Here is a 27,639-nt window from a genome sequence, read left to right on the forward strand (position 1 = left end):
CTCCATTCAGTCACCTGACTTTACCCCAAATAGGAACTACAGAATCATAAAAAGGGAGATTTTTTTTAAAAAATAATAGAATAGAATTCTTTATTGGCTAAGTGGGATTGGACACATAAGGAATTTGTCTTTGGTGCATATGCTCTCAGCGTACATAAAATAAAAAGATACATTTGTCAAGAATCATGTGGTACAACACTTAATGATTGTCATAGGGGTCAAATAAGCAATGAAAAAACAATCAATATTAATAAAAATCTTAGGATACAAGCAACAAGTTACAGTCACACAGTCCTAAGTGGGAGGAAATGGGTGATAGGAATGATGAGAAAAAACTAGTAGAAATAGAAGTGCACTTAGTAAAAAGTTTGACAGTGTTGAGGGAATTAGGACCTTTACCTGCAGAGTTTTCTCCATGTCAATGGGATCTTATGAAGTATTTTTTTTCTCTTTTAATATTATTATTATTATTATTATTATTATTATTATTATTATTATTATTGTCAATACAACACAGCAAACGAGATCACTATGCTGGATTTCGTATTTCATCACCAGTCGGGCGCTTCCCAAGCAATATAGCGGCCAATATAATAATGTTTGCCGATATTATAATAATAATAATAATAATAATAATAACAACAACAACAATAATAACAATAATAATAATTATTATTATTATTAATTAGATTTGTATGCCATCCCTCTCCATAGACTTGGGGCAGCATACAAATAATTAATCCATTAAACCCTTCAGATAAGAGTCTGTCAGTAATCTAAGTAAACCAACATGTTTGTTGATCCTCCAGAAATACCAGCGCAGACGAAAATACAGTCTCTGTGCTGTGTTTCATTCTGCCACCATGTTGCAAGATATTGGAGAGCCCATCCAGTTTGAAGTTAGCATTGGCAATTATGGCAATAAATTTGACAACACCTGTAAACCATTGGCTTCAACCACACAGTACAGCCGGGCCATATATGATGGTGAGTACTGCAATTGGGGATCCTACCATTGTGACCTATTTAAAGACAAAATATTTTTACAATTTGTAATGTAAATCAGGACTGTGGTCAAAAAAGCAGGCAACGTTTTGATATCACAGTTTTGTCTGTTATCTTAACTTTTTGATTACACTCCTAAATTGTATGAAATCTCTCTCACAACCTCCCCCTCTCTCTCTTTCCATTCAATAATTCATTATTTGCTTCCAATTTTTAAGCTACAATATTAATTACAGCACTTAAGTAACTTTAGCTGATTTTTTTTTGCAAAAAGTTTTTTTCTCCATCACTCCATACATAAATTGATATACCTTTAAATAATACAAGATTACAATGAATACAAAGTTATACATTTTAATCAACGATTCATAAATTCTTTATATACTATGTATATAACACTTTATTCCAGGTATATTTTGCTAAAATAGTACTGTTTCTTTAAAAAGAGAGAGAGAGAGAGAAATCTAATTTTGTCTTCTGAGATCTCTATCAATTAATTTTTTATTAAAAATTCCAAAATTGACTGCTATTAGCTTAATATACGAAGATAGTTATTCTTTCTCTTGTTTTTAATTTTAAAACATATTCCTTCCTCACCTTCCTTAATCTTTTTATTCATCATTCATTTTTCTTGTCCCCTATTTTATCATTACCAAATGCCCCATAAAGGGCAATACTCATTGGTATAATTTTCTTAAGCTGTCATAATGCCTCTCATATTAGTCTTCATTATTTTATCTACGTTATTCCAAGTAATTTAATTATTCAAGTCTCAGCATAATTTGGGTTTCTCAAATACATCCAAACCAATCTCACATATAAAATAATAAACTATCATAACAATAATATGCCTTTTTGTTTCTTTGTTTGGTCTATTTCCACTCTCTAATTTTTAGTTTTCCATATTTATACTACATATAAACTATATATTTATAGTTATAGATCCCTTTAATCTTATTACTCCATTGTATTCATATGTTAAAACAGACGGTCCTTAATTTCCAGTCCTTTTGTTCCCCTTAGAATATTAAAATACTTCTTTTCACTTTTCTGTTGGTGATATCACTCACCTACCTCTGTTTCCTTCACCTCTCCAACACATGACTTTAGTTTTTCCTTCCCAGATGACTCCAGTCTCACAGTTCAATCCTATTGATGTGACCATCACAGCTAGGGACGACACTTAAATGTTGTCTTCTGATTGCTGCTGGCCGAGGGTGTTTGCCAACCCCTCAATCCACTAGCAAGTGTCCCTCTTTCCCCCCACCCCTACAGGGTGGTTCTGACCTGGTTCTGAATGAATCAGGTCTCCAAACAGCACAGATATCTGGGTTCCCTTACAGAGCGAGGGGAAACTCCATGGCACTGTGGCGTTGGTCATGCCTTCTTCCCTTAGCTGATTTTGAAAAGAGCTTGCAGGTCAAATTTACAATGAGAAAACAATGAGAAAACATCAGGAAATCTAAATGCTCTGGATAGGCTAGAGGCTTGTAATAGATTATGCTTGTAATCCACACCTTAAAGATGTGTGGATTACAACATCTGGCTCAGGGGCCAGTCATTTTCTTTCAGCCCAAATAACATGTGAGGTTTGTTCTAGGGAAAAACTTGAGAAAGAATTGCTGTGTATCAGTAGTGGGTTACTCCTGGTTCGGCCCGGTTCTGTGCACCAGTAGTGCCGGTGGCGGGATCCCCTGCCCCCCCACCTGGGATGCTCCGTCCCCCCACCTGGGATGCTCCGCCCACTTACCCAGGATGCTTCTGCACATAGAACAGAAGTGGTGTGTGTGTGAACTAGTAGCAAAAGATTTTAGAACCCACTACTGCTGTGTATGTGCATTACTTTGAGGTCCTGAGAAAAGATAGAATATAAATCTCATGAAATAAATAAATGATTATTCATCTATCAATATTTCATCTTAGGAAACTATTATTATTATTTACCGTGGGCAAATACAAAGCCAGTAGTAACATTGACTTCTTACTGGGAGGATATAAGTCACAGATTGGATTCTTTAAACTTGATTCTTGCTATGATAGCAAAATTGGTAAGTAGTTTGGAACTATTTTAATCAATTATTATTAACTATTTAATGTTAATGTATGTATTATGAATTTCCAAAATTAGATTTATATGTAGTTTCTAAGAATAGACTGGTAATGCAGCATCTTTATCTTTATCTCTATAAAATAATTGTGCTATCCCCAGTTAAATTATTACAATTTCATAATATTTCTAAACTATACAAAAGAACATCAAAATTCTAACTGTGATTTTGTGATATTTAAGAATTTTCATCAACTATAAATCACAGAAATCTTGTAAGATTTTGGGTAAGGGGAAAATCATTGAAGGCCTTGATTGTTGCTGACTTCTGTCCTACATAGAGATTCATACAATGTTTGTAATTAAACTTGAATAACTATGATGAGTCTTTCCAAAGTCGTTTTGGTGAATTATAAAAATGAAGCTGGCGTTGGCTATTCAATTCTTTCCCTTCCTAGCAAGCGAACCTAACAGCTTTAAAATCAGGAATACAAGCAAAAAGGGCAGAAAATCAACTGGTAGAGATATGGTTGAAGCTGATCGATGAACTTATAGTGGACCTAAGGTAAGCAGTCCCATATCTTTCTTCTCTTTGTCGCTAAGTATTCCTATGCCTGAGAGCCAGTTGGGTCTAGTGCTTAAAGTGCTGGCCTAGAAACCAGGAGATTGTGAATTCTAGTCCTGTTTTAGCATGAAAGCCAGCTGGGTGACTCTAGGCCGATCATTGGGAGACTGTGAGTTCCAATCTCTCTTTATGCATGAAAGCTGGCTAGGTGATTCTCGGCCAAACAGTTTGTTTGACCCAGAGATGTATGAAAAGAACATCCCCTCAAAAATTACATTATAGGTGTCAAGAGAGGACCATTTCAGTGTTGAGATACAACTCACCATGCTTAAGCAATGTGCTAAATATTGGGAAGCGCAACTAGATCGATGTTTCATACCCAGACACATGTACTACCCATATCTTCCTTTTTAAGCCAGCAAGATACTTGAAAAAAAACCCTCCAAAGACAATAACTGTTACTGAAGATATTTGCAGAGAAAATAAATCTTGACAAACAAAATGGAGGCTTCACGCTCTCTCCCACCCAAGTTTTAGATGTGAGCAGGATCAAACCCAGCTCATCTCTTTGCTTATGAGGCCAAAATTGATCCTCCCTGCCTCAGACAAAGGCCCCTCCGATTCCATCAAAATCAAGGTATAGAAGCCTCCTCACTATCTCACGGCACAACACAAGGGCAATCCTTATAAGGAAATTACAAACTAGAAAAACTCCAACCTTCCATCCTACATCAGCTGATGACCTCAACATTATGGAGTCCATGGTACTCTCTGAACCTGGTTGTTTTGAAAACTAAGCTTGGTTTACAAGTTTTCAACTTGGTTGAAAACAACAAAAAATTGAGAATTCCACAATTCAACCCTGGGCTACAAATATCTTCTTATTGCGATCTCAACATTCAGTTGTATCTCTTTTGCAATGAACTTCCTCACTTATGCTGCCTGCTGAAAGGCCTATTTTGCTTAACAGTAGTACTAACCCAGTTATCCAGACAAGGCTGATTCCTAAATTGGCCTGCAAATCCCTAGGATTTTCCATCTCGTAGCCCTCAACGTCTATAAACATCTTTGCTTCTCCATTATTTAGAAACACTCTTGCAAAGCAGGCACCAGCGAACTTAATAAACATGGTTCTTCTCAGTATTGTGTTCCTTATTCATCCATTTTTTTGCCTGTTTTTTTACAAATATTGAGGGATTTTTGCCTTCCCCAATCCCCAGGAGCTCTCTTCAGGCACTTCAGACCCTTTGCCCACCTCACTTTTTGAAAAAACAGACAAAAAATTGGCCATTTTCAGGGCCATTTTTGCCATCCCTCAGTATCCAGGAGCTCCCTGCAGGCTTCCCAGACCCTCTGTCCAAAAATGGGATGCAGGGGCAAGGCTTCAGGACAGCAAAAATGGCTGCATTCGGTGAATGTGATGCACCGACTTTTCCACCCTCTTTTGGGGTGTGTGTGTGCATCTTATGCTCCAAAAAATAAAATATTTAAATAGTTGAGGTTTTTACTCTTTTTATTTTCATATCTATATTTATGTATTTTCATTTTGAGAATCTTCCCCAACTAAAGGAATATGATTTTCTGAAATGCACCAGGCATCAACTCTGCTCTTTTTGAGAACAGTTTTTCCCCTTCTACATTTGTTGCATTCAGAGTTAATGGTTTCTTAAGACCCCTGGAACATAACTATATTGCAGTAGTTTGTGGCGATTTTTATGACCTTCTAAGTATTTGCCAAATGAAACGTAATTGCTAAAAAATTACTGGCATTTCCTTTCAGTAAGGAGTTGCCTCGCTTAGAAGGCAAGCAGAATGTCACCGTCCTTGACACACAGATCCTCAAATTGCGGGTCAAGTCCCTCCATCAGATTCAAGAAGCAGCAATTAGACTCAAGAATGAAGCCATGGATGTGAAGGCCACTCTGCCAGACATAGAAGATTGGCTGGACAAATTAATACAACTAACTGAAGAGGTGAATGGATTGTATGCGTTGTGGGGAGGGGATTGTTTGCACACACACACACACACCCATGCATACATACAGTACATGCACACACTTGAGCACCCATGGGCAAAGGACAACACACGCATCATGATCCCATGACATAGATGGGCACGACTTACCAAATTATGTCAACTGCCACGATGCGGATAACATAATTTTATTTATTTATTTTGACCAATACACAATAATACACAATGAAGTTTATAGAGGATATAGTAGAGAAGAAATATGAGATATAGGAGAGACTATAGGACAGGGGACGGAAGGCACTCTGGTGCGCTTATGTACGCCCCTTACTGACCTCTTAGGAATCTAGAGAGGTCAACCGTGGATAGTCTAAGGATAAAATGTTGGGGGTTAGGGGATGATACTATAGAGTCCGGTAAGGAGTTCCACGCTTCGACAACCCGATTACTAAAGTCATATTTTTTACAGTCAAGTTGGAGCGTTTAATATTAAGCTTGAATCTGTTGTGTGCTCTTGTGTTGTTGTGGTTGAAGCTGAAGTAGTCTTTGACAGGCAGGGCATTGCAACATATGATCTTGTGGGCAATACTTAAATCGTGTTTAAGGCGTCGTAGTTCTAAGCTTTCAAGACCCAGGATTGTAAGTCTAGGAATCTGGAGAGGTCAACCGTGGATAGTCTAAGGGTAAAATGTTGGGGGTTAGGGGATGATAGTATAGAGTTCCACGCTTTGACAACCCGATTACTAAAGTCATATTTTTTACAGTCAAGTTTGGAGCGGTTAATATTAAACTTGAATCTGTTGTGTGCTCTTGTGTTGTTGTGGTTGATTGTGTCAATTGTATGTTGATGTCATGAGCCATAATGACATCACTTTGATATAATTGTGGCTTGTGCAGCCGATGCTGCCGATGCATGTGTACTATATTGTAAATGTGAGTGGCATTTGCAGTATAAGTGTACAGTATATGACAGTTTTGCAAGCTGGACTGCATTTCATCTGACACTGACAGTAAGTTGGCCTTTAGAATGGGTCTGTTCACTGATAAGACATTTCCAAAGAAGCCTAGAAATAATGTTGGATATTAACAAGACTGATAAAGCTATTTCATTGTTCTCTTCTTATTTGAAAACAAAAAGCCACAAAACAGTATGCCTGATGTGTTTATATGGATGATCCGGGGAGAGAAGAGATTGGCCTATGCTCGTGTTCCTGCTCATGAGATCTTACATTCAACAACTTGTCCCGAAGCATCTGGCAAATATTGTGGGAAAACTCAGACAATCTTTTTAAAGGTACTGTTAACTCCATGTATGTCTGTGGCTGGTGAGTCAGTCATTTCTTAACCAGCATTTGGTGAATGCAACTTTTAGTTCAATAGATAAGCCCGGTATTCTTTTGTTTGTTATGGTATTTGTTTTCTCCTAATTTATGCAAACTAGAATTTCTGGTGATGTTTTCTAGTACAGGGATCCCCAAAGTAGGCAACTTTAAGACTTGTGGACTTCAACTCCCAGAATTCCTCAGCTTTACTGGCTGAGAAATTCTGAGAGTTGAAATCCACAAGACTTAAAGTTGCCAAGGTTGGAGACCCCTGCTTTAGATGACTGTGTTTTTATTTGTTTCTTTGTTTGCATCCCACCTTTATTATTTTTATACATAACTCAAGAAGACAAATAAAACCAGCACACCTTCCTCCTCCTATTTTTTCTATCACAGCAACCTTGTGAGCTGGGTTGAGTTGAGACAGAGCGATTGTCCCAAAGCCACCCAGCTGTCTTTCGTGGCTAAAGTAGGACTTGAACTCATGGCCTTCTGCTTTTTAGTGTGGTGCTTTATCCACTAAACCAAACTGGCTCCAATACCAGCCTACTACAGAATAGTTATTTCTGTAATTAATGATACGATCACCATGGAAATAGGTTGGCAATGTTCTCTAGGTAGCTGTGGTATTTTAGCACAGTGTGGGTTCCAACGTTAACCACCTCTATTGCCAACTTCAATTGCTAAAAACTAAGATTAGGAAAAACCTCCTCCCATTGCTGATGGTTCTGTAAGGTATTAGCCAGTCTATCACTTCTCTCAAGATTATTTGTTGTTGTCTAGGGCTGATCCTTTGCATTCTACAGGAAAATTCAGAAAAATAACTTAAACAAAAATAGGAGAAAAGGCCAATGTAAGGCCATGCCATTTATCTGTTTTAAACCGTTAAGCAGAGATGAAAAAATCTGTGACCTCTCATTTCCATCTCTCTGGCCAGCCGTACTGGCTGGTGCTGATAAGAGTTGGAGTCCAGCAGTATTTGGAAGACCACTTCTGCTATAAAAATTCAGAAGTAATACTAAAACATGCTTTAGTTCAGAAGAAAATGGTGTTTTAGTGCTTAGAGTGTCTCAACATAACAATGCTGCTTATAGTAAGGAAATATTAGCAGTGATTACAATCTTCATTCTCGGAATTGGGTAGTGGCAAAGTTTTGTAGGTTTGACAATTGGGATTGGAAAAACAGGAAAAAGATTAACCATCTGGCTGTCTTTGCTTCCTCTTAAGTCAAATCAAGGACACGTTTTGACTTTGAACCTCTCTGTTTTTCGTTTTCTATTTTTTTGAAGCAGTCTCTGATAGAAAAGGTGTAAATTACACGGTGAGGCACAAATCCTTGAAATTTGTACTGTATTGTGATGAAGACACATTGGAAGTGACCCTTTACCCCTTTCTTTTTCTTAAAACATACATAGTACCCACAAGATAAAAACAACAATGTCAAAATACCAGCACAGCTGCGAGTCAATTTTTGGCTTGGCTTGAATGCAGTGGACAAAAAATTCAATAGCTTTGCCGAAGGAGCATTCAGTGTCTTTGCTGAAATGGTATGTGTCTAATCATTACTCTATCATTACTCTGGGAAGTTAAGGTTTGGCCCTTATGCTAATATTCTGAAATCTTCAAGGATTGTTTTTCTCGTTCTTCTTTCGCAAGTCCCTTCAGGATTTGCAAATGAAAGAAAAATTTAATTCTGCAATGTGTTGTTCGTTTTAATGGAACATTCATGGGAGACCTGTACAGTGACTTCTGCCAAAACTTGATAATATCAATAGTACAACTACTTGTTCAAGGGCAAATCCTAATCTTTACCTTTATTAGTTAATAGGTCTATCACTGGTATTGCACATTGCCATCTGAGAGCATGAAAAATGTGTTCTTTTGCATCCCCCTACTTATTCTTTTGTGTTATTTGTCTTGAGTGCCCCTGAATATAAAAGTAGGAAATAAAGTGATAAACAAAATAATTCAGCAAAAGCCATGTAATAGATAAAAGCTTCATAGCTTGGCACAATATTGCCATTCTCAGTGTTTTGAATCAAAGGATTTATTTCTACAGCCCAAAGCTTGATTTTGAAGGTGCTTCAGTTCAGACAGCTGCAGCTGTTATGCATGGCAGGTAAATATTTTGTGGTTGGAGGCTACACTTTTTAGGGGATACACTAATATTATCAGAGAGGTTGGGTTTGAAACTTCAGCTCTTCTTCAGAAGGATAAGCAGAATTGGTCATGGACATAAATATTTTTCTCCCCAAATTAAGAATCCCTATGGATCCAGGGGAAAGATCTAAAGGGACAGTTTTATAGACCACAGAAATTTGGTTGATGGAATAAGTAGGGATCTGCAGGCCATAAAGGTGGGTTATATTTGGGTCATTCTCTGCTGTCATTAGAGAGAGAGAGACTGGGAAATGTGCTCAAATCTTCATTTAATCTATAGTCTTAAAGCCTTTCCTTAGCTAAAGCTCTACAAAGGTTCCCATGTTTTTAGACTCATTTGAAAATTGCTCAGACTTTGAGAGGCCACCAAACTCCATCCTTTCCTCTTTCCACGATCTTCATGATCTTTTGAAATAGTTTCAGAGCTTCTCTCGACATGACTCACAGTCCTGTGATGAACACAATGGGATCTTGGTAACGCCCATGAATATTATTATGAAATATTCAAACAGTTTATAAGGTAATGAGAGAAAAGTGGAAGAAAGGTGTGTTTTTATGTTAAAATATATATGCATCTGCTGGGGAAGTATCTTAAGCAATGATATATAACCCTAAACATTTATTAGACTGGGGAAGAGGTATAATACTTAATATGGAGATACCTTCTCTGTGTGGGCAGAAAAATACCAGGCTCTGTTCTTGACAACTAGAATTTTAGGGAGAAGAATATGAGAAGATGAAGAATCTGGAGACCCCTTGACTAGGAATCATTTATTGATTAAATGTATGTGCCACTTGCCCCATCTAGATGGAAATTATGGAGTAAAGCAGGAAGTAGTTAAATAGAGTTTTCTGCTTGAGCAGGGGGTTGGATCAGAAGACCTCTAAGGTCTCTCTCTCTCTCTCTCTCTCTCTCTCTCTCTCTCTCTTTCTTTCAACTCTTTTATTCTGTTCTGTTCTGGGAAAGGCTGTAGTGATGATGATAGATTTGAGTATAAAGAAGTTTTAAAACATATACCTGACCTTTTTTTTAATGGCTTTGGACTGCTGACAGTGACTAGTTTCATTTTTCTAAAGTTGTATTTTCTTTTCTGGCAACAGTATGAAAACCAGGTTCTTATGTTTGGAAAGTGGGGAACCAGAGGGCTTGTTGGACGCCACAAGTTTTCTGATGTCACAGGAAAAATCAAACTGAAACGGGAATATTTTTTGCCTCCCAAAGGATGGAACTGGGAAGACGAGTGGTTCGTTGATCCTGAAAGAAGGTCAGGTTTTGACTTGGATTTTTCTCATAAAAAGGTGGTGGTGGGGAAAGCTTATGTAATTTCCATTGGAGGAAATCTCGTCAATTTAACAGGAAGAAAGGATGGCAGGAATATGCTAACTCCTGTTGAAAAGCAGTTCTATCAAGATGAATTAACAAAGCTGTGGTCATATTTAATCACCCAAAAACATTGCCCACTTTCTTTGGAGTAATAGAATCAAATTCATCTCAGATAACAAAAAAAATTAAATTTTGCCCCAGGCTCTTCTATCAGCTTACTGCTTCTACTTTTAGTTTATCTCAATTTTTCCTCCTTCTCTCATGGAATAGTTTCCTCCCCGCTCCTCTTTCACTTAGTTTTCTATCTCCTCATATCTGGTTTTACAATTTTTATTTCCTACTGTTCTATTCTAAAGCAAAGAAACATATAATTTTCCTCCCAGTAGATGGAGCTGTATGTCACCAATATCTGCATCATACCTTACTAAACTGGAGATTTATTTATTGCTATTACTATCAAAAAAGTTCAGATAAACTAAATAGCTTTATATTACAATTATATTACAAAAATTACAATAGCTTTGTATTAATTAAAGAATAGAAATATAAATCTTTTAAAAAAAAACTTAGGTAAAAGCCTTTTAAAAAGAACCGTGACCTTGGGTTTATACCATAGGACAGTGTCTTTGGTTGAACATTCCCTGTTATCTAATGCTTTGAAGTCTTCCTTCCGACTCCACAGCTTGCTGACAGAAGCAGATGCTGGCCACACTGAATTCACAGACGAAGTATATCAAAATGAGAGCCGTTATCCTGGAGGAGAATGGAAAGCAGCTGAAGATCAATATACAGATGTGGTAAGAGCTGTTTCTGATGGCTTAGCAATTTTAAATGCTGTAGATTGTTTTTATTATTATTTCTGTGTAAAATGAAATTTTAATTGCAATGGGTAAGCAAACTAAATTATGGATCACTGAGTTGTAAAATAAATTTGAATGCAGAGTTCATGTGTCTATCCTTTAAAAAGTTGCATTTAACTCTATTGCTAGTTTACAACTATTAGATCCTACTTTGCTCCTTCCAATTCTACAACAAGAGGAGTCAAATAGAAAATAACTGGTCTTAGCCTTGCTAGTCTAGTGCAGTGATGGCAATTCTTTTTTTCCTCGCGTGCCGAAAGAGCATGCATGCGTGCTATCACTCTGCACAAGTGCCCACACCCATAATTCAATGCCCGGAGAGGGCAAAAATTGCTTCCCCCACCTCCCAGAGGCCCTCCGGAGGCCGGAAATGGCCTGTTTCCCAAGGTCTGGTGGGATCAGTAGGCTTGTGTTTCGCCCTCCCAGGCTCCAAAGGCTTCCCTAGAGTCCGAGGAGAGTAAAAACTCCCTTCCCTATTCCCACGGAGGCTCTCTGGAAGCAAAAATACACTCCCAGAGCCTCTGTGTGAGCCAAAAATCAGCTGGCACATAGCTGGCAGATAGATGCATGTTGAAGCTGAGCTAGGGCACATGGCTGGCACATAGATGCATGTTGAAGCTGAGCTAGGGCAACGGCTCGCGTGACAGCAGATATGGCTCCGCATGCCACCTGTGGCACCCGTGCCATAGGTTCACCATTACTGGTCTAGTGCATTAAGCCACTCAATTGTATTAAACATTTCTTGGGACATAACAGTTGAAGAGTGGAGCCTCATTTGGCTCTTTCAGGTACTCTACTTTGTAATGAGTTATTATGAGATGTGGGGCCAATCCCCAAATAATGGGATAAAAAAATCAAGATGTTGACCCATCTACAAGATTGAATATTTTTATGTGCATTATGTGGAAAAAACCAGACAAAGTTTTGATATGCAGTTGCACCTATTACATTGGTTTTTTAATGTGCCCTGAATATCCAGAATTATATGCATGTATCATTCTGCTAAATGTGAACATGATTCTCAATATGCTTCTTTCTATTTCAAAGAATGGAGAAAAAGCCCCCCCACCAGGTGAAATAATGTGTCCTCCCGGCTGGATGTGGGATGATGATGCTTGGATCTATGACATCAACAGAGCAGTGGATGAAAAAGGTAAGTTTTAGAACTTGCAGCCTGCTTTTTATTTCAAAAATGAATGTAAGGAGTCTTAGGAATGTTGCCTTCTGAGAAAAAGATTGGTGAACTGTAGGTTGTGAATCATAGATTTCAGTAGCTATCATATTGACTGTGGACGGAGAGTCCTGTTTTAATGGCCAATACATGTATTTTTCATTTAAGGATGGGAATATGGAATTACCATTCCCCCTGACAATAAACCAAAATCCTGGGGCGCAGCAGAAAAAATGTATCACACCCATCGAAGGCGAAGGTTGGTTCGAAAACGCAGAAAGGATCCAAACCAAACAACTGCATCAAAGGTGATCCCAAGAAATTGCTGCTGAGAGTGAGCGTCTGTGGAAAAGGACGGAGGGAGGGGACAGCATGTAGAAAACAGATGTCAGAAAATAATGCTACATTGAACTGCTTGTTATGATTGTGTTTTAGGAAACCACATCATACGAAGATCACGAAGGGTGGGAATTTGCATCTTTGATTGGGTGGAAGTTTCACTGGAAGCAACGCAGTTCTGATACTTTTCGCCGCAGACGCTGGAGAAGAAAAATGGCTCCTTCAGATACATACGGGGCAGCTGCCATCTTTAAACTTGAAGGAGCTCTTGTACGTAGGGGTAATTTGCCTTGGCATCACATAACGTTCACCTTGAGGATAACCTATAATTTAAAAATTGCACTTAAAGGTGACCTAGGCAAGTGGATTAAAAAGGTGGCACTTTCAATTATTTTATCCCTTGTCACAATCCTAACCATCTTCCCTTTTGTAGATGCTGCTTAATTATAGCAAGAAAGTGCTACAAGCAGGGCAATTGTTCATTGGTTGCACCTGATTTTACGACCGTTTTGCTACAGTCGTTAAGTAAATTAAGTTAGGTGAATTATTTCATTGTTTTGTTTTGTTGTTTTGTCAATTTATTTACTTATTTATTTTGTTTTGTCAAGTACGTATTGGTGATATGCAAAAATATAATAATATTTATATGTATGATACTAGTAAAAAGAAACATTAGGACAGGGGACAATAGACACACCGGTGCACTTATCCACGTCCCTTACTGACCTCTTAGGAATTGGGAAAGGTCAACAGTGGATAATCTAAGAGTAAAGTTTTGGGGGTTAGGTGATGATACTACAGAGTCTGGTACTGAGTTCAATTGCATCAACTACTCGGTTGCTAAAGTTGTATTTCCTGCAGTCAAGTTTAGAGCAGTTCACTTTAAGTTTGTATCTGTTGTGTGCTTGTATTGTGTTGTTGTGGTTGAAGCTGAAGTAGTTGTTGATAGGAAGAATGTTGTAGCAGATGATTTTATCACCTATGCTTAGGTCATGTTTAAGGTAATGTAGTTCTAAGCTTTCTAAATCTAGGATTCTAAGTCTAGTCGCATAGGGATTTGCAGAGTCTTTAAGAAAATCCAGCTTCCCCCCTGAACCTCTCCATTGACACTGCATGTAAAAAATTGACCAGATAGGTCACAAATGATTGAGCCAGGATACTACAACTGTCATAAATAAAAGCTAGTTGATCATGTGACTAGGAGGAATGCTATGATAGTTGCAAGTATGAGGAGTGATCATATGCCTACTTTTGTAGGGCCATTATAACTTCTAATAATAGTTGCTATACAAAGGATTGCCTCTGTTGGATTATGGTTTTGGGATTTAATAGTCTGCAGCAGATACTGTATGTACAGTCAGAGAGAAATACAGACATTTTTAAAATGCCTTTTCCCCCTTAGATGGGTGCGTAGAAAATACTGCAACAAGACTGCGAGTATCAAGCATTCGTCTAAATATGCTTTTCTGTTCTGAGAAGTACTGAGAAGTTTATTCCCCATTTCATTAAAATAAGAAGTTAGAATTAATTGGAAGAAAATTATATGCTTAAATTAGTTTTAAAAAAATCATTTTTCCAGGAAATGTGATCCATTAAATCAGGTCTTCAGTGACATCATTAATTTTAGGAATCCTTATAGCTAAGTATGGATAGCCATGTTTGCCTTCTCTCCTTTCCTTTCCCTTTTTCTTTTCATGTTGGGTTTTTATTTGATAAGCCTGATAACGAAAATCATTTTGAACCTATGGATTTAAGCTAAGTGTTTTATAAACATTGAACAATTATATACTCTTAGGGATTAGATTTTAGCACCGAAGATGGAGACCACACTTCTGAGAAGTCTACAGATTCAGCAGCAAATTTGTTTGGTGCAAACACTCCAATTGTTTCTTGCAATTTTGACAGTAAGTCAGTTCAAATTGTTTATTCAAAGTGATGGGATTCCTTGGTTTTCTCACAGCTGCACTTTTATTGTAGTTGACATGCAGTATAAACTGGCAAATATACCTATCCTCTTTTTAGAGTCATCTGAGTCCTTTCCTGGCAAGAAAGAAGACTCTATGACTATCAGAGTTGCATAAAAATCAATTCCAGAAGCACACACAGATGACTGATTCAGCTGGATTCATAAACTTCTTTATAAACATAATAATATATATTGTCAGAAAAATAAAGGGAACACTCAAAGAACCCATCCTAGATCTGAATGAATGAAATATTCTCATTGAATACTTTGTTCTGTACAAAGCTGAATGTGCTGACAGCATGTGAAATTGATTGTTCACTCAGTGTTGCTTCCTTAAGTGGACAGTTTGATTTCACAGAAGTTTGATTTACTTGGAGTTATATTGCGTTGTTTAAGTGTTCCCTTTTTTTTTGAGCATTATATATACAATACCACAGGTAGATTATTTCTTCAAGTAAACACAAGCAGGAGAGTTCGTTTCATTTCAGCAGAGCAGACAAGTACAGAGTGGACAGAGAGCACTGAGCCACGCCCAGCCTTAAGTTTCAGTTTTCAGTTTCAATTGTCTGCACAGACTCAGAAGTGTTTAGCTCTCATTGGCTGACTTAGATGCTATGCCTATTCATTGGCTGATCTTGTTAACATTGGCTCTCCCAGTTCATGGATATCTTAACATAGGCCTGATGTAAGGCCACCCAAAATCAAATATGGCCCCACACTCCAAGCCAAATTGCTGTCATTGGACAACCCACAAAAATTAATAGAGTGAAGTGAGAAAAGGAAGAGGTCCATATAATTAACAATGATCCTTTAATGCCATTTAGTCTTCAGTCTGTTTCTTGTATTAGTACAAATGTATTTCTATACTTTAACTTCTTGCAAAATTTAGTTAATAATCAATTTGACTGTAAAATACAGCTGTACTTCACATTATTATTTCAAAATTAACATTGATAGAAATTATAAAGAAATTTAATTTCCATTTATTTAATCAGTCAAAGAAGCTAGTCCAAAATGTGGGTATATCTGATATGACCAGTCTTATGCTTACTAAAATTGTACTACATTTCTTTTCCTTTTTTGATCTGATTGTTAGAAATGGTTCTAGCTGGTTATTGCTTTCAACACTATGGAAATCTACAATCCAAAGATTTTGGAGGCAGACAATGCATATATTAGAAATAACAAATGCATTAGCTGTTCTCCAATGTTTTCCCGAATGCCAGATGTTGACATAATATACTGTTGGACTAGATGGATCCATTTATTTGTGGCAAAAACAGATTAAGAGAATGATTAAAACATTGAACAATCTTCAGCCTAACCAAATAATAAAAGTTACTGTAGAATTAATGAAGATACATGTTAAACAATTACTAGAAATTGAGTATAGCATAAAAAATGCAGATGGGGGAATGACTATGGAGACTCATGCCAACATAGACAGAATAAAGAGGATAAGAAGGAGGAGCAAAAGTAAGTATACATAAACTGTAAATTTTAGTCCTGCCTTAGGCACAAAATCAGTTGTGTAATCGTAGGCCAGTTACTCTTTCTCAGCCTTAGGAAGTAAACTGGAGGGACTTGTCCAGTTAGTTATCGGGGTCATTGGTTCAAAGGCAGGCATACACAAAGAAAAATATTGTTTCATTTACTCTGACTTATATTTTTTGTTGTTTTAGGAGTTTTTAGTTACCACCTTCGATGTTACATCTATCAGGGAAGAAATCTTACAGCTTTGGACAAAGACAGTTTTTCAGGTACAGAGAATAGAAGCTAAGGAATGAATTCAAAGAACCTGTATCTTTTTCTGATGTTTTTCTAGGAGAAACAACTTGATAAGCAAGGGAAATAATTTGAGCATTTCCTGTTCAGAATATTATTGCTAAGCAAAGATTTGCCTAATTATATTTAATAGTTTTGGTTCAATATATAAAATGTCATAAAATGTAAAACATATGACAATCTGCCTAGGCATCATATGTACATTGTGTTAATCACAGCTTTGAGATTTTTAATTAGCATTTAGTTCTTTTTCAAATATCCAGGTAGTTTCCATTTAAAAGTTACATTCTATTTCCCACAAACAGAGATAAATTAGAACCCCATAAACATTTTCCAGAAGGAAATTATACTATTGGAATTACCTGGATAAATGTGGGCCCTTGAAGTCTTTATTCACTTCATTAACTTTCTAAATAAAGTTAAAAATATGTATAACACTGCCATTACATCTCTTGCATAAGGAATTTAAATGATACCAAGTCATAACATTTCATATAGAAAATGATATTCCCGGTGTTATTCAGAGGTCCCTTATGATTTTAATGTTTTTTTAAAACAATAGGCCTAAAACTCTGTATTCATTTGCCTCTAGTTCTGAAAAAAAGGGAGAGATGTAAATTACAATTTTAGAATCTTTTGGAATTGTGTAATATGGATTACAATAGCTCAGTACCAAGGTTAGGACTACTTTTATGATATGGAAGATTGTTAAGTGAAGAAGAAAGAGAGAGAGAGTAGAAAAATGGAAAAACTTAACTTTAAATAAGTGTACCGGTATCTCAGTGTTCCCTTGCTGTGCTGTTTCAGATCCATATGCTCATGTTTCATTCCTTCATCGAAGCAAAACAACAGAGATTATCCATTCAACACTGAACCCAACCTGGGATCAAACTATTATATTTGATGAAATTGAAATTTACGGTGATCCCCAAATGGTAGCACAAAATCCTCCTCAGGTGGTTGTTGAACTTTTTGACAGTGACCAAGTGGTAGGTATCGTACTAAACGTTTATGTCTTATTTTGGTTTAATGATGTTGGATAAATGATCATTTTGATATTTGGGATTTCAGGGCAAAGACGAATTTCTTGGAAGAACCTCTTGTTCTCCAATGGTAAAATTGGACCCAGATATTGATATCAATCCTAAACTTCTTTGGTATCCAGTTAAGAATGGAGGCAAGGCTTGTGGAGATGTTCTTTTAGCCGCTGAACTTATACTGAATGAAAAGGTAATGAAAAACAAATTGACCTATTTTGGACAATATACTTCGATGAGATAATATCCATGTTTGGTCTCATTATAAATTATAGAAACATGTATCTATATCTTTACACAGGGTGGCACCAATCTCCCAATTCTTCCCTCTCAACGAGCACCAAATCTATATATGGTACCACAAGGAATTAGACCTGTTGTGCAACTTACTGCAATTGAGGTATTATGATTATTGTTTGTTATCCAAAGTGACATGTTAAAAAGGCATTTGGACATACTTGCTTACACAAGACCAAGTAGTAGCATAAAATCATAGTATACTTTTAATCTATAATAAACAGCTGCCATCAAGTGTTTAGGCAACTATTGCCCCCGAAAAATCTGGATGATGTTTTGTTTTCGTTATGCAACATTCATCCAATGTTAGATTTGATGTCATTATTAGAAGCTTTAGTGATAAATTCAAAAATCCTTAATTTATATCCATCATGAACTTGATCTCAAATTAACAATTATATCTCAGTCTTGCATTTAAAGACTATGTGGGCATCGAAGAACTATCTAGGTGAACTAAGATCACTTTCAAAATATGGAAATTCAGAATATTATGGAATGCACTTGGATTTCTGAATAAAGTAGCATTATATTCATGAGAATAGGTTACCCTGGGAATTAATACAACATCCTGGAAAAAACAGTGGCAAAACATTTGCAAATTCATGCCTTAATGGCTATATCTAGGAAATCAGTAGGAGTCAAGATACAAAATGAGGGGCAAAGAGAAATGTGGATGACAAAAATAAAATATATTATTTTATTTTAAGTAATTGAATTATAAAATTGTCCCATGGTAAGTTGCCATGCCAAGTTGGCTGCAGTGGGTTAGCCACAGCAATTTGTCTCATTCTGATCCGCCCCCTTCTTGTTTTTTTTTTTAACATTAATTTTGCCGCAGATTATGATTCCCTTCATAATGTGATGTTTTTGGCCTGTTGCTTCATTTGTTTTAATAGATCCTTGCCTGGGGATTACGGAATATGAAAAACTATCAGTTGGCTTCTGTGATTTCTCCCAGTCTCATTATAGAATGTGGAGGCGTAATGGTAGAATCTGTAGTGATCAAAAACTTGAAGAGGACTCCTAATTTTCCTGGATCTGTTCTCTTCATGGAAGTGGTATGATACTGCAAAGAGTTCAGAGCAAAAATGTATAGCACATTTTGACTACATACTGGTCATTAAAAAAATAGAACCAGTATGTATGTTGTTGATACATATGCACTGTATTTAATCTGTAAACTGTCCAGGGCAAAAATGTAAGCATTGTAAATTAATCTTATTTTTAAGTTTGCACACAGCTTCAGCGGTAATATGTATGTATGTATGTATGTATGTATGTATGTATGTATGTATGTATGTATACGTCTGTATCCTCATTCAAAAGCAGTTGGAAAGATACATGTGGTGGAATGTTGAGTTCTTATAGCACAGATATCATATTATAAACACATAGGGATCAGTGGTGGGTTTCAAAAATTTTTACTACGAATTCTGTGGGCATGGTTTGGGCGTGGTGTGTTTTGGTGGGCGTGGCTTGGTTGGCGTGGCAGGGGAAGGATACTGTAAAATCTCCATTGCCACCCCACTCCAGGGGAAATCCCCATGTGAAATCCTCATGCCTTCCTGATCACTGGGACTTGGAAGGCAGAGAATAGATGGGGGCGGGGCCAGTCAGGGGTGGTACTTACCGGTTCCCTGAACTACTCAAAATTTCCTGTACTCTTTCTCTGAACTACTCAAAATTCCTGCTACCGGGTTTCCAGAACTGGTCAGAACCTGCAGAAACCCACCTCTCATACAAATGCACAGCACGAAGTGGGTACATTGTGGAATATCAAGCACTATTCAGTATATTTATTTATTTATTTATTTATTTTGTCCAATGCACAATACATATTGAAGAGGATAGACATGAGTTATTATATATAAAGAAAGGATATAAAAGTCCAATACACAATGAGGGTTTTAGTGGGTATATATCAATATACACATAGTAAAATACATGATGAAGGTTATAGAGGAGATACTCATAGTAAAATATATCTAAGAAATAATAGAAAAGAAGATATAGGAATAGAATATATCAATGAAAGAATAGAAGAAGAGATATAGGAATAGAGGAAAGGTATATAGGAGATATAGGAGAGCAATAGGACAGGGGACGGAAGGCACTCTAGTGCACTTGTACTCGCCCCTTACTGACCTCTTAGGAATCTGGATAGGTCAACCGTAGATAATCTAAGGGTAAAGTGTTGGGGGTTTGGGGATGACACTATGGAGTCCGGTAATGAGTTCCACGCTTCGACAACTCCCTTCTCTGCTAAATGCTTGATTGTATCCTTCTACATCCCATCCCTGAACATGACAGTTTTTTGTGAACTGAAGTAAAAATCACATTCTCCCATCTGAATATATAAAACTGCATTAATTTGTTAGCTCCTTTGATGCTTAACAGTTTTCTGTTCTGAAAAATATATAGCAAAATGGATCAAAGCAGTTTGTTTTTTATTTATCGATTTCCTCTAAAAGCTAAGCTGGGAGAGATGTAAGAGGTGTCCATTTTTGACAGTGGACCTTAATTTTCACAAGAGAAAAAAGTTTAAACATTTAATCTCCATGCTGTGCTCTCAATCCATATAAATGTCTTTTGCAGGGATATTCAGGAGATTTTTAAAAAGTCAAGAAAATAGCTGCATCTATGTCATAAAACTCCATCAGATTTTATGTGTGTTGATATATAGTGGTTCTTGGTGATAGTAATTTTTAATTGGTTCTGGGAAGTGTGATGAGTATCAAAAACAATGAGTGCCAAATAATTTTTCCCATAATCAACCATGTAGCAAATCGCAAAGCGGTCATCACCAACAAGTTGTAGTTTTTGCGCTGAATACCAAACAATGAAAATTTTGTGTTGAGTACCAAATTTGATGAGTTTCAAAGCAATTGAGTACAAAGTTGTTATTATTATTATTATTTATTAGATTTGTATGCCGCCCCTCTCCAAAGATTCGGGGCAGCTAAAAAGTACCATTGTACATTTAAAAATAAATGTAGCTTCAATTATTTTGATTTTTTATTTTCTCTACCCTAACTGTTAGGTGCTAGATGTATTTTTTCAATTAAATGTAATCTATTTTGCTTGTTTTTAACTAGCTATTGCCCAAAGAGGAAATGTACACTCCATCACTCGTTCTTAAAGTGATAGATCACAGGCAGTTTGGCCGTAAACCTATCGTGGGACAATGTACCATTGATACACTTGAGAAGTATCGTTGTGATCCTTATGCTACTAAAGAAGATATTGCACCACAGATGAAAGGTATAGTTATAAAATAAACACATTTTTTTTCATTTATTGTTCTCCCAGTCTTGCTACTACTAAGATAATTGATTGACAGTAACTTTACAAAAACCCAGTTGAAATAAATGAGAACAACCAAACTTTGGTGATAGTTTAATGCTTTTATAAAAGTCCATCATTGTTTTTCATATATTGGGTAGTCAGTCAGAAAAATATCTATATTCATTGAGAAACAATGAAACTGGATAATTAATAGCCATTAACATTCATGGTTTTCAATATATGCCAAGGATGAATAAGATTACTTTCATTGCTCCTACTATAACTTTGTCCCACTTTTTAAATTCTAGCATATAGTTCTGCATTTAACCTCATTAAAGAGGAATCTTAACCCGGTTATTGCAGTGGGGATTCAAATACACACTATCCATTTCATTCCCTTGCCCAAAGAAGTTTTCTGATTGTTCCTGAGCATTGAATGTGCCTCCTTTTATCTTTTACCTATAACACTTTGGGGTTCCTCCAAGCTTGGCGATCATTCCATTTTGCAGGAATGGGTTATTTTTGCAACACAAACAACTGTATTTAGAGCTTAAATACAGAAAATGTTCTTAGTTCTAAAATAAACACTAATTTATATAGCAGCCAATATGATGAGCAATTTGACTTGGCATTGTATTCCCCCAAATAAAATTCCTTTATAGCAATGTTTTTCAAATTTGGCAACTTTAACAAGTGTGTCTATGGATATTCTCATCCAGGTCATGGTTGTTCCAAAGGTGTTTTTTCAAGGGACAACTGGACTTTCTTCTTTTTCTCTTTGAAGATGTTTTGTGTCTCATCCAAATAATTTTTTCAGCTCTGACTGGATGGTGGGGAATGGAGGGATTTAAATCCCTCCTTTCCCCACCATCCAGTCAGTGCTGGAAAAGTTTCGGGGATTAGACATGAAACATCTTCAAAGAAAACCCCCCCCCCCCAAGAAAGTCTAATTGGGATTGGCTGGCATGGAGGTCAAATTAAATAAATAAATAAATTGCCTCTTGTTTAAGAAATGTGGACTTGGACTCCCAGAATTTTGACTGGGGAGATCTGAGAGTTGAAGTTCATTCATTTTAAAGTTGCCAAGTTTGAAAAACACTGATTTAGGAGAAGGAAGGATATTTTCTTCCAGTTTTAATGATCAGCAGCCCAGTTCTCTAGACCAGTGTTTCCCAACCTTGGCAGCTTGAAGATATTTGGACTTCAATTCCCAGAATTCCCCAGCCAGCATTCACTGGCTGGGGGATTCTGGGAGTTGAAGTCCAAATATCTTCAAGTTGCCAAGGTTGGGAAACACTGGTCTAGACCATCAGTGCCAAACCCAATTTCATTGAGGACTGTACCAGGGTTGTGTTTGACCTCAGAGGGATGGTGGTGGTGGTGGCCAGATGAGGCACGGTTGGCATGGATGGGAGTGATATGGGACTCATGTTGGGGGCACCGGTGGTGGCCAAGTGCTAAGGCAGAATTTCCCTGACAACCTCCCCCACTCTCATTATAATCTCCTTCCTTCCTTCCTTCCTTCCTTCCTTCCTTCCTTCCTTCCTTCCTTCCTTCCTTCCTTCCTTCCTTCCTTCTTTTTTCCTTACCTTTTCCTCCTTTTCTCTCTCTCTTTCCTTATTTTTCCTTCCTTGCTCTATTCCTATCTTCCCTACTTTTTCTTTGTCTTTCCTCTTTCCCTTTCTCCTTCCCTTCTTGCATGCTCAAATACAAAAGGGTAAACATTTCTCCTTTTGTTTGTTTTTAACTTTTTTGATAGCCTTCTGTCAGCTTGGGAAGATGTGCCCGGCTCCCTGTGCCCCATTTTCGGCGTAGATTGGCTCTTGCAGCCCTCTGCCATCAAAAATGGAGCATGGGAGAGCAATGCGCAGCGCCCCCCCCCCCCCCGGTGCCTCATTTTCACTAGCAGAGGCGCTGCAGGCCTGTTCTTTGCTGTTTCCAGGCCAGCTCCGCAAGCCAGATCTAAGCGCCTTGAGTTTGACACCTCTGCTCTAGACTGTCCCATCTGGTGGAAGCAAATAAAAGAGCAAAGCATTAAGAGAAATAGAAGCTTGAAGTTATGACTCCTGAATGAATTGCAAATCTGTCTCTTACTATTTCTTGGTTTAATAAATTGTTTTATCCACAGTTACTATTCTAGCAGCTGCACCTCGCCGAGATATTGTAATTGAAGTGGAAGATGTGCAACCCTTATTAACATCACAGGTGAACTTCTTGTTTACATACATTTTTCTGTGGCCAGTTCATTTAGTCTTTTTTTTGGGGAGGGGGGGGGCATGAAAATCTTACCAGACAGTTTATCCATAAAAATTGTTGAAAGTTGATACGTTGTCTTATGTAGCCAGTATGTGTGTCAACCACTGTGTTTTCCCATTGTTTTGGGGTGTGTAAATCAGGTTTCCCTATTTGGTATTCTTCAAATGTGTTTGATTTCTTCAGTCAGTAGGATGGTACCCTGATGGGATTTTATGGGAACTGAGGACCAACATAATTGGAGATCATCAACTAGGGAGGGCTGATATAAATTATTGTCTGTTTTCTGTGTGGCTACAGTTCCTGAGTTGTCTGCCAATAATTTTAGATTATGTGTGCTCTCCAGTGAATAGACTGATAAATTGAACTGGCAGTTTGAAGGCTTATCTTCTGTAATCATCATGTAAAATATCTACTAAATTTGGTTAAACGTGGGAGCACTTTCCCTGACAGATACCATTGGGAAAAATGACAGATGCAGGACAAAATGATTTGAGTGAAATGGCAGAGCATAAATTTGAAATTGACATAGCTATTCAACCTTCAAATATATTTCCAATCAGTACCCTCCCTATTTCTGTAAAATAACCACTGTTTAACTACAATTAGATCACAGTCTTATCACAGTCGTTAAGTGAATCACTGCAGTTAATAAGTTAATATTTATTTATTTAATTTATTAGATTTGTATGCCGCCCCTCTCCGTAGACTCGGGGCAGCTAACAACAACAATAAAATACAGCATGTAACAAATCTAATATTTAAAATAACTAAAAACCCTTATTAAAAACCAAACATACACACAAACATACCATGCATAAATTGTATAGGCCTAGGGAGAAAGGAATATCTCAATTCCCCCATGCCTGACGACAGAGGTGGGTTTTAAGGAGCTTACAAAAGGCGAGGAGGGTGGGGACAATTCTGATCTCTGGGGGCGCCACAGAGAAGGCTCTTCCCCTGGGTCCTGCCAATTGTTTAGTTGACGGGACCCGGAGAAGGCCCACTCTATGGGACCGAACTAGTCGCTGGGATTCGTGCGGCAGAAGGCGGTCCTGGAGATATTCTGGTCCGATGCCACGAAGGGCTTTATAGGTCATAACCAACACTTTGAATTGTGACCAGAAACTGATCAGCAACCAATGCAGACTGCGGAGTGTTGGTATAACATGGGCATATTTAGGGAAGCCCATGATTGCTCTCGCAGCTGCATTCTGCACGATCTGAAGTTTCCGAACACTTTTCAAAGGTAGACCCATGTAGAGAGCGTTACAGTAGTTGAGCCTCAAGGTGATGAGGGCATGAGTGACTGTGAGCAGTCACTCCCGGTCCAAATAGGGCCGCAACTGGTGAACCAGGCGAACCTGGGCAAACGCCCCCCTCGCCACAGCTGAAAGATGGTTCTCTAATGTGAGCTGTGGATCGACGAGGATGCCCAAGTTGCGGACCCTCTCTAAGGGGGTCAATAATCCAGGGTGATGGATGGACAGATGGAATTGTCCCTGGGAGGCAAAACCCACAGCCACTCCGTCTTATCAGGGTTGAGTTTGAGTCTGTTGACACCCATCCGGACCCTAACAGCCTCCAGGCACCGGCACATCACCTCCACTGCTTCGTTGACTGGACATGGGGTGGAGATGTACAACTGGGTATCATCCGCATACTGATGATACCTCACCCCATGCCCTTGGATGATCTCATCCAGCGGTTTCATGTAGATATTAAATAGCAGGGGGGAGAGGACCAACCCCTGAGGCACTCCACAAGGGCGAAGCCTAGAGGTCGACCTCTGACCCCCCACTAACACTGACTGCGATTGACTGAAGAGGTAGGAGGAGAACCACTGAAGGACAGTGCCTCACCCTCCCATCCCCTCCAGCCGGCGCAGAAGGATACCATGGTCGATGGTATCGAAAGCCGCTGAGAGGTCGAGAAGCACCAGGATAGAGGATAAACCCCTGTCCCGGGCCCGCCAGAGATCATCCATCAGCGCGACCAAAGCAGTTTCCGTGCTGTAGCCGGGCCTGAATCCTGACTGCTGAGGGCCTAGATAATCGGCTTCTTCCAAGGACCGCTGGAGCTGGAGTGCCACCAACAACAACCTTCTCCATAAAGGGAAGGTTGGAGACTGGCCAGTAGTTGTTAAGAATGGCTGGGTCCAGGGAAGGTTTCTTGAGAAGGGGGCGCACAAGTGCCTCCTTGTAGGGATCCGGAAAGGACCCCTCTCCCCAAAGAAGCATTGACAATCTCCTGGACCCAGCTCCATGTCACCCCCCTGCTGGCCGAAACCAGCCAGGAGGGACACAGATCCAATAAGAAGGTGGCGGAACTCACAGCTCCAATGGCCTTGTCCACTTCATCAGGTGTCACCAGATCAAACTCTTCCCAGACAGATGGACAAGTATGGGCCCTAGTCACCTCGACTGACTCATTGTCAGTCAACTCTATTATCCAATTGGAGTCAAGATCCGCCCGGATCCGAGCGACTTAACATGATTGTTAAGTGAATCTGGCTTCCCAATTGATTTGCTTGTCAAAATCAATTGCAAAAGGGGATCACGTGTCCTTGGGACACATCAACCGTCATAAGTATGAACCAGTTGCCAAGCATCTGAATTTTGATCATGGGGATGCTGCAAAGGTCGTAACTGTGAAAAATTGTCATAAGTCACTTTTTCCCAGTGCTGTTGTAACTTTGAACACTCACTAAATGAACTGTTGGAAGTCAAGGACTACCTATACTATATCCTATATACTAAATTAGATGTTTGCATATATTGTATACTGTGTAAAAAGATGCTAATTTCAACGGCATCTCAAACCACTTTACAGGAATTTCTATAACTGAAAAGCATCTGAGCAATTGAAAAGATTTCCAATTAAGCTTCTGTTCAACCATTGCCAGACAGATCAGTGATACTTGTAAAGCAATTTACCGTAATGGCCAAAGTGACTTTAGAGATTAATTACAGGATGGCATCTGTGTACATGCTTAGAATAATGTCTTACATGTAGGATGCCTGAAATAGTTAAAGACAAAATAGTAAGCTATAGTGCCTTACTTAAATAAAATAAGGATCACTTTAAGGGGCTTCAAGAAAGCATAATAAATAAACAATTTATTCAATTTTGAAGGCCAATGTACATTATTACTGAGTTCCTTTTGGTGAGAACAAGGTAAAATTGACCAAATATTTATAATTAATGGTTATATTTTGGTATGTAGAATATTTTGATGGATATCTAGTCTTCAGCACATGGAATTAAGACATGGAATTCTGTGTTCCTAGTAAAAGCAAAGGGAGGTTTAAATCTAACTTCGTATATTAGTTTGGAGCTGAATGTTCCTTTAAAGATGCAGCATTTTAATTTTTAATGGAACAGAATGGAAAATAAAGACTTTTTAGCAGATCTCAGACTAGTGTGACAGATGCAGAACTTTCATGAACTACATTCCAATTTCTAGTGCATAAGCAGTATGTCAGCTGCACTCAGCAAAATGGCTACTCCAACAACATCACATGTATGTATAGATGAAAAAATGCATGGGGATTATTCACCTTTGATGCTTTTATCATTGAGATTTCATGCCACTTTTCAATATTCTACACAGGGAGCTTTTGGAGAAAAATAAAAGTTTCAGTTCAAAGTAAAATTGAGATACATTTCTATTGTCACCGCTTTGAGGCAGCTGAAAATTATATCTTTCACTGAAAATAGGAAAAATTACTTTCACACAGATGTATTACCACTAAATATGACATCCGATTGGCTTGCTAACAGTAAAACAGAAATGAATCCAGTGAATTTAGAGGGATAGACCCTCATCTAAACAGATATAGGATTGCAATCAATCAAAATAAAATTGCATTGTTTTCCTGCCATTGGAGAACAAAATTTGGTAGTGATTATTTTTACACACTTTCTCCAAAATCTCAAAGCACTGAGTATGTAATAAATTGATGAAACAACTTTTGGTGGTCAGTGATTGCTTACGGGTTCTATCATCAACTGGGTTCCTACTTAGAAATTGTAATTGTATTTTGCGGTGAAAGTCAATTTAAAGACTTCTACGAAAATAATACTTTGTCAGGAATAATTATAAGAAACAATTTGCAGACGATCCTTCTTTTGGTAAAAACTATAAAATTCAGCCAAGCCTTCCTCATAGGGATTTTTTTGTAGTAAAAAAAATGGAGAGTGAAAAGGCAAGATATAAAATCTATACATACATACATACCAGTAGTGGGT

At 37.9% G+C, this 27,639-nt stretch overlaps 1 protein-coding gene across 2 annotated transcripts in view; it reads left to right on the forward strand.

Moving 5' to 3' along the window:
- The window catches only part of MYOF (myoferlin), a 122,951-nt gene that overhangs the window by 63,043 nt on the left and 32,269 nt on the right, over positions 1-27,639 (forward strand). For both annotated transcript variants that reach the window (XM_070752411.1, XM_070752412.1), the window contains 19 exons: positions 810-987; positions 2,929-3,053; positions 3,511-3,617; positions 5,398-5,590; positions 6,728-6,883; positions 8,327-8,458; positions 10,173-10,336; positions 11,078-11,192; positions 12,303-12,408; positions 12,595-12,734; positions 12,862-13,035; positions 14,561-14,669; positions 16,414-16,491; positions 17,324-17,505; positions 17,588-17,746; positions 17,855-17,953; positions 18,747-18,908; positions 20,946-21,111; positions 23,264-23,340. In XM_070752411.1, the coding sequence (XP_070608512.1) occupies positions 810-987; positions 2,929-3,053; positions 3,511-3,617; positions 5,398-5,590; positions 6,728-6,883; positions 8,327-8,458; positions 10,173-10,336; positions 11,078-11,192; positions 12,303-12,408; positions 12,595-12,734; positions 12,862-13,035; positions 14,561-14,669; positions 16,414-16,491; positions 17,324-17,505; positions 17,588-17,746; positions 17,855-17,953; positions 18,747-18,908; positions 20,946-21,111; positions 23,264-23,340 (2,622 nt within the window). The remainder of the gene's footprint in view (positions 1-809; positions 988-2,928; positions 3,054-3,510; positions 3,618-5,397; positions 5,591-6,727; positions 6,884-8,326; positions 8,459-10,172; positions 10,337-11,077; positions 11,193-12,302; positions 12,409-12,594; positions 12,735-12,861; positions 13,036-14,560; positions 14,670-16,413; positions 16,492-17,323; positions 17,506-17,587; positions 17,747-17,854; positions 17,954-18,746; positions 18,909-20,945; positions 21,112-23,263; positions 23,341-27,639) is intronic.

This window comes from Erythrolamprus reginae, chromosome 5 (genome assembly GCF_031021105.1).
Source record: "Erythrolamprus reginae isolate rEryReg1 chromosome 5, rEryReg1.hap1, whole genome shotgun sequence".
Taxonomy (NCBI): domain Eukaryota; kingdom Metazoa; phylum Chordata; class Lepidosauria; order Squamata; family Dipsadidae; genus Erythrolamprus; species Erythrolamprus reginae.